Source organism: Rhipicephalus sanguineus, chromosome 8 (genome assembly GCF_013339695.2).
Source record: "Rhipicephalus sanguineus isolate Rsan-2018 chromosome 8, BIME_Rsan_1.4, whole genome shotgun sequence".
In the NCBI taxonomy this organism is placed as follows: domain Eukaryota; kingdom Metazoa; phylum Arthropoda; class Arachnida; order Ixodida; family Ixodidae; genus Rhipicephalus; species Rhipicephalus sanguineus.
In genome coordinates, this window is record NC_051183.1 from 65833559 (window position 1) to 65841789 (window position 8231).

The 8231-nt window shown below is 43.6% G+C and overlaps 1 protein-coding gene across 1 annotated transcript; it reads left to right on the plus strand.

The window, feature by feature from the left end:
• The first annotated feature begins 509 nt into the window (after positions 1–509).
• LOC119402785 (testisin) lies at positions 510–4705 on the plus strand. Its single transcript, XM_037669856.2, has 3 exons — positions 510–612; positions 1161–1315; positions 4195–4705. The coding sequence occupies exons 1-3, from the start codon at positions 531–533 to the stop codon at positions 4393–4395; spliced, it is 438 nt and encodes a 145-aa protein (XP_037525784.1). The 5' UTR covers positions 510–530; the 3' UTR covers positions 4396–4705.
• Positions 4706–8231: the final 3526 nt, after the last annotated feature.

The following is an 8231-nucleotide window of genomic DNA, read 5'->3' on the forward strand; positions in this document are numbered from 1 at the left end:
TAGCGCGTCACCTTAGTGATGAATTGTGTAGCGTACTGTTGGTCAGTGTTGTCTGTGCATGCTCTGGGTTGCATGTGCCTCGTATGCACGGCTGCTGTCCTTAGAGAAGGTCGATTCAATAACATAAACGTAGTAATACAATGGATGGAACAGGCCAGGGGCGTAGCCAAGGGGGGTGGGGGTGGGGGGGTTCAAACCCCCCCGAAAATGTTCTGTTTTGCTTGCGTATATAGGCACGCACACATACGAACGCGCGCACGAACATACATAAAGTATGGTTGAACCCCCCCCCCCCCCCCCCAAAAAAAAAAAAAAAAATTCTGGCTACGCCCCTGGAACAGGCTTATTTAGTGAACTGACAGTAGAATTGCCAATGCACGAGCACTCCACAACCTCACAGGAATGCATTCTTTAAAAAAGTACGTTAAGTTGAATCAGCCTTTCGTGTTGCAAATCTTGCGACCTCCACATTCAATTTCTTTCTGTTTTTCCCACAGCTGCAAGAATCTCTGTACATTGACGAATTCGTGATGCCCGTGTGTTTACCAGAGGAAGAATGGCATCTCGAGGGAAAATCTGTTATACTCGCTGGTTGGGGATACAAAGCGGAGAGTGAGCTAATTTCATTCTACTTTTTAAAGCTAAAGCCTTAATTGCCTCAGGAGACGCGGAATGTAGCCGTCCGGCGGTGTCCACCGTCATCGACAAAACATACGGTACCAAAATTTGCAACTGGCGATAAACGCAGCGTATACGTCAATAGCATCAATTGCAAATGAATTTATATAATAAAAACGACACAAGAAGATACCATACGCGTTAAAAATATTGACACCCGAGAGAAGTTGTACTTGGTTCCTAACATTTCATAAACTCGAGTACGACGGCTAAAACTGAGTTACTTCTGTCAATATTATTTACATTCTAATGTAACTATACCACTTAATCGAATTATTTCACCATGCACTGTAACATAAAACATACCACAAAACTACACACAAGGGCTAATTTGTCGGGTTTCAAGGTCTTGTGGCAATTTCATAGGGTTTTTCTCGAACATTATGCATATGGTTCACGCATACGAAGATAGCTTTTATGTAACCAGACTGTGGCCAAGATCTAGTCTTCTTTAAAAAAATATTATTCTACCTTTCTTCTAGATAAGACTACCATATCCAACCAGCTTCTCCACATAAAACGCAAGATCCTGCCGTACGTTAGGTGCAACGAGACATTTGTAGAGGAGTGGCAGGCGACCCTTTTTAACGAGTCTGTGATTTTATGTACTTCATCAAAGGGCAAAGACACATGCCAGGTGAGGCACTGTTTTTTCTTCATGCTGGAAGAACACCTAGTGTCTGCACACTCTCGCTACGAGAAACGCAGTGTTTGATGCTGGATGATTGTGAGAAGTGTGAAACATTCTACTCGCGAACAAAGGCACGGACAGAACAGGAAGATACACACAGCGTCACTTCATATCCTGTGCGTGCCTTCGTTCACCAGTACAATGTTTCACAGTATTTAGCAGAACTATCTAGCCCCGCTGTCAACGTTTAGTAAATATGAGATCACTTTTACCTCACTTTCGCAGAAACAAAGTGGTCGTTGTCAAAATGCACGAGTATGCGCAGGCTCCTAAACACGTGCCCAAACAGTGAAAAATTGGGACAGGTAAACTACGCTGTCATTCCGCCGACACAGATCTATAAAACAAATATAAGGATTTCTTATCTTCGCCAGCAACAAAATTTTAAGATATCAGTATTTCCGCAGTGGCCGCATTGGTGTCAAATTTTCTAGCACTTTACGTTTCATACTTTTATTTTTGTGACTTTTTCTACGGTCACTTTCTATGTATTCACGCCTGAAGCTTCTTAAGAAGAAATCTCTTCTTTGTAACTTTGGATGGCGATAGAGGATTCACTTGAGTGTCTAATACTTTCTAACAAGTATATTGTCACGGGGTCGTGACGTCGACGAAGGCAGCAGTCGGCGTGTCCAAGGTGAAACTCTTTATTTGGCCGAACTTGCGCCCGGGAAACGGAAAGTCAAACTACAGCAATACACACTGCACACTGATAGCGGCGAACAGAGCGTCGGCATTCTATAATCTGTTCTGCGGTAAGGCGCGTCGGCATTTATACGTGCAGCATCGAACATTCGAGCCTTATCGCCGGTGGCGGCGTTAGTTAGAGGATAATCTCAACTGTTCGCGTTTGCGCGCTCAAGCCTATAAGAAGATTCTAAGATAATCTGGAAGGTTCCCAGATATTAGGGCCGGTTTGCGCAAGGCGGCGGCTACGCGTTCAACAAACTAGTTGCATAAAAATCACAAAAAGAAGCGCGCGTGACGATATCAAGACCGTAATTTCTGAAGCGTTTCGAACCCACCCGCATTTGACAGTGTTCATCGTTGATAGCATGTAGGAACTAGTAAACCCGCTATTGCACTTAATGCTTCTCCTCTTAGCGTTCCAGACACGTAAGATGGCTTGTGGCTTGGAACTATTTTTCTTCAGGTGATTCGCTGTAGTTCTGACTGATTTTTTCCAGAATACGCCTTTCCTCATAGATAGAATAATTGGGAGCAGACAATTTGTTTGTTTACCCGTATAGCTTGAGAAGCACGCATGCCCACAGTACGGATCACACAAGTATCGTATGGTCCAGGGTCAAAGGGAGGACTCGAATGAGCGCCTTTCATGTTACTGGCTTCCGTAACTGCAACTTCGTGTGAAAACATAGTTTGCGCATGGCACTTATCTGTCAAAACGAGTCAGAGCTGTCAACCATTAGCAGTCGTATTCAAATGTAAGCCGTTAGGTTTTCCCAAGAGAGCGAAATTCGGGCATGCCCCACACGCAAGTGTTTCCTTTAACAGCGTACCAATCTGTACATGAGCTTCCTTACTGCAGTTACATACGCATAGAGTGCATAGTACTTCCGTCAATAAATACATTGTAACACCGAAACTGTCTAAGCTCGTCGTTCTGCCGTGTCGCGATAACAAAAAAAGTATCTTCATCACGATGGATGTGCCACATACGCGTTTCTTAACGCCTGTGCCTTCTGAAGAAAACAAACCAGAAACACAGGACAGAGAAACGGAAGAGAAAGAAACAGAGAAAAAGAAATATGCAGTAAGAAGGAGGAGGAGGAGGAGGAGGAGAGAGATAATAAAACGGATGGAAAAACAAAAAAAGTCTAAGATTAGAAAAAGAAATAGAGGGAGAGAAATAAATAAATAAAGAAAGAAAGAAAGAAAGAACGAAAGAAAGAAAAGAAAGGAAGAAAGAAGAAAGGAAGGAAAAGAAAAGAAAGAAAGAAAAGAAAGAAAGAAAAGAAGAAAGAAAGAAAGAAAGAAAGAAAGAAAGAAAGAAAGAAAGAAAGAAAGAGCAAAATAAAGAAAACAATCAATTCCGTCCAGCTCCGCCGCTTCTTCAGGCTTGGCACCATTAGTGCGAAGCTGCCTCACATTTTTTTTAATCTTCCTAATTTCACTTTTAATCAATTGCATGACCGTGAATTGATCCAATGATGGAAAGCTTGGGACGGCAGGCACGCATAAAGGACGTGGGCTTATTTGCGTACCCGCTCTCTAAGGTTTTCGACACCACAAGCGCCATAGCAGCCCACTTGCCCACTTTACACAGCTTTATTATATGACCAGCGAAAATCAGAAAGAACTGTGGGGAACCCCTACTGACCGCTAAAGAAAGGTGGCGAAGATGGAGAGAGGGATAGAAGGAGCGCTATGTGCGTGATAAGGCTGCAGAACAGGTCGCACCACAAAGCGTACGCCCTTCGACACTCTATAAGGTACAGCATCCTGTCTCGAATGTGTCAGATACTAGGTCAGTCGGTTGAACTAAATGATGGGAAGACAGTTCAACAATTGCCGTACGACATCGCTATTGTAAAATATATTAAGAGCAAAGAAATTTATTTCTTTATATACCAAAGTACGCACAGCACTTTCATAGGCGTTACAGTGCGTGTGTGTTTGGGGGGGGGGGGGGAGGTAATACGCAAATAAAAACCTATTTCAGGTTTCACAGAATAAAACGCCACTTGTTCGTGTGTATGTTAATACGTGTTCAAATTTCCGTGTTTTTTATCTACCTTAATGTCGTAAAATATATTAAGAGCAGTGAAAACTCATGCCCGACCACGAGTGTCTCTTATCTGCAGGGTGACTCTGGCGGCCCCGTAACCATGTGGAGGCAAGGGCTTGGCTACCAAGTGGGCGTCGTGTCGTTCGGTCTGGGCTGTGCTCGACCCAACGAAACCAGCCTGCACACGAACCTACATTTTTACCTGCCGTGGATTGCCTCAGAGATGGCATCCCACAAGGGAGAGCACATCGTCGACCCTACTGATGCAACCGCATGACCGATACACAAAGTCTGACACGCCGACACACGTCCACGGTCCGTTAGCCCACAATGCAGAAACTGCGATGCCACAACTCCCAACGGGAAAAGAAAAAAATCCTGTCTCTAGGACTCGGTCTCCCCTCAGGTTTTTCATAAAAACTTACGTTTCAAGCACTATCAGGTTCAGAAAAGATTCTGCTTAGAGCCGTTCAAGTCGACGAAGCGAAGCCTCAATTGCAATATCTGATGGAATAAGGCATACTTCATTCAGTTTAATTAGGGAGAATGCAATATCCATTACAAAAGCATGAACAATGAAAACTAGAAGCCTCCTAAAAACATTCCTGTACTCAAAGCGCATATTTCCATACAATAAAGCGGGTGTACAATAACACACTTCCTGATAGCTTCGAAAGTAACAATGTCTGCTACCGCGTCTCCAATTAGGAAAGGCTGCGATGTGCACCAGCGACTGCCTCGTCGTTGGCTTAATTTCCATATATAAAAAATGGGTGTACTGAACAGTGTAGTATATGTGGCATTAAAAGCAAGTTAGATAGAATATGCTTGTGGTGAGGCTAAATAAAGCTGAAATTGAGGCAATAGTACGAGCACATGCGTAAAAGAGAGATGCCGTGAAGACACCACCATGTGGGCGTGCAGCAAACCGCCATACTTGTACCGCTTGTATCTGGCACACAAGTGTTAGGCGACAAAAGCCATACAACCCACGTTTGTTTTTTACACACAGGTTAGTGAAGGCTTGCATTGTCCACTTCAAATTTATTAAGGAATGCTCTACAACTTCTTTTTGAGTCAGTTGGCAACTCGCCTCGACTAAACAATCAGGAGGCAAGTGAACCCACTCGCATAGATCAAGTACACACACGTAAAAAGGCTTGTCAGTGTGCTGAATGATGTTTAGAATATTTTGAGAGAAGGGGAAAGGTTTTCTACATATCTTCATAGTTTTTTAAAGACGTGAGTCTTTCTTGGGATACAGGAACGCAGAAATTTTGGAATGTCTTTCTGTCTGTCTCTCATACGATTCAGACACCCGGCCAATGTTTAAGCGCTTGCTGAACGCCAAGCCATTTTTAACTGGTAGCTGCGTTCATAGTTGTGAACGTTGTCAATCAAAAAGCAAATATTACGCATATCTGAGGAGCTACATCAATACGTACGTATTAGATGGTGCGTTCCTTTGCTAGAAAATACATAGTTAAGTAATTGTAAAGACGATGAGGGCGGCGATGCGGGCTTGTTGGTTGGTCATACTTGAATGAGTTGAGCGCATACGAGGACACGGACAGAAGGAGGAGACGTACACACACTGGCGCTACTAACAACAATGGTTTATTTCATTCTCCTGCCGATTCATATACCATTTTTCTATCCCGTGAGGTGAACTTCCTTCTTTGTTATCAAATTGTTGTTTTTTTTATGAAAGAGTGTTCACGTGACTGTCGTTCGCAAAACTGCTATATGAATCGGCAGGAGATTGAAATAAACCATTGTTGTTAGTAGCGCCAGTGTGTGTACGTCTCTTCCTTCTGTCCGTGTCCTCGTATGCGCTCAACTCATTCAAGTAATTCTAAAGACCCTAGTGTTTCTTAAGCTGCACTGAAAATGCTACTCTATGCAAGAAAAAGCCCTTTGCCGACGATATGGTGCTGCCACCTCGCAGTGTCCCGGGGTTCTGCACAAGCTCATGTTTCCCGATCCCACTGCCAGATGGCAGTGGCTAGGCTCTCCAGAAATGGTACCAGGACAGCATCACGGGTGGCCGCGGATGAGACCCGGACTCATGTAAAACGGCCGGCAGAAGATTATCGTCTTTTGACGACATTTGCAGCGAAGCACGCAGATGCGCGGCCACTTTTTTTCTTCTGTTCTTATCACGATGTTTTTGTCAATGATGCCACCACCCCTTAGAGGGTGGATTTTCTGCAGACGCGACAGCAGAGCGGCTACACTTGCTATGCTACCACTTTTCTACAACTCCGCCAACAGAGCAGGAATTGGCTTCCGTGGTGCAGAGCTTGGCCAAGACCACCAAAATTACACTTAGAATCAAAGCCTGCCCCCCATGTTTCAATGACTGCGGAATATCTGTAGAGACCTGCAGTAAGACGTATGACGCGAATGTAGGTACCGAAAACCGCTGGATCCGGACAGGCCGCCACTTCAAACTGAGCCTGGCACTGCTCTACATAAGGACCTTCTCAAATGAAGTTAGAGCAAATAAAAGGAAACAATGTACAAGATACAAGACGCATGCAGAAAAATATAAACATGAAAACGATTGGTCTAATACTGAGAAATCCGAAGGCAGCAGATTCAGCAAGACAAAATACAGGGGTTGCTGGCATTATTTGGCATTAGGGAAAGAGGTGGGCCTGGACCGGTGACGTAATGCGTGGGACAACTAGATAACAAGTGGTCAGTGAGAAGGACATAATAGATAACAAGAAATCGGCAACACATGGTTGATGGCATAGTGTTATTTAGGGCGATAATATTAAGAAGTTCGCAGGCATAATATATAGTCTGCTCGGGCAAGACAGGATAAATTGCACATCATTATGATTTCTGTAGTGGACAAAGAGTACGCTGAAAAAAATTATGGATTAAAAATATCTGCGTTGTTACATGTTATAACAGTGAGGTGGTATCGCGTTTAGAGCCCAAGAGAATGAAATGCACTAAACTTTCACAATATACCAAGTTTCTGAGACTGCATCCATGGGCATGATTAAATTTTATATAAGAAGATTCCCACAGCCCCATATTTTAAACTCAGTGTACAACAACTATCTTCCGTCACGGCTTATGAAAAATTATGTTCGTAGTACTCCTCTCTGCAGCGGTGGCTCCGCTAGTGACGGCGTTTACGCCATTATATATGCATGGAGTTTCCACAACTAGACGTCACTTGGGAGCGCTATGCTGTTTTGTCGTTCGATCAAGAAACGTGCGAGCCCCTATTCTTTGCTCATGCAACGCTTGTTTTATGGCTGAAAGACGCCAAAATATACCGCTCTCAGATCATTCAGCGGAGGCTCACAATGCCACTTTAGGCGATCTTGGGTTGGATTCTTTGCCATAATAGGAGGTGCTATATAATTTTTATTTCCATGAGTATTCAGGATTCGCTTCTGCAGCATTCAACGAGAAGTCAACAAGGACAACGATGGCTGCCGAGTTCAATCTAATATATTAGGCTGAGTCTCTTCATCAAAGTTAACGTATATGTGTTCTGATCTTCGCATTGCTGTCTAGATCAACATAGGCTATTATACGCAATCTCATAAATAAAATTAACGTATATGTGTCCTGATATTCGGATTTACATATATGTATCCATGTTGTCAGCAGGGCTTATACGCAATATACGATAGTGTACCCTGAGCTATATGACAAATTATGTCAACAAGGCAATGACATAAAAACTCTCAAAGCGCCAGCTTTTTTAGCCTGACTATAATATTGTCACGTGATCGTTGCGTTAAGAAGGCGACAGTCGGCGTGTTCAAGAAGAAACGCCTTATTCTGACGAACGTGTGCCCAAAGAAATAAAGAGTTAATGCACAAGCAATACACGCTCTACAGTGATAGTGGCGAGCACGGTCGTCTGTCGTCGGTAATCTGATCATTCGTGAAACGAGTCGTCTTTTCGTATCTCAGTCATCGAACTTTCCAGCGTTACCGATGGTGCTCGCGTAAGCTCTCGAATAAACTTGACTATTCGCGTCCTGCGCGTAATCTTAACAGAATGATCTCAAACAATTGCGAAGCTTGTCAAACATTGCGGCGCGGTCTGCAAGAGCGTTGCTAACATTCATTGCGGCT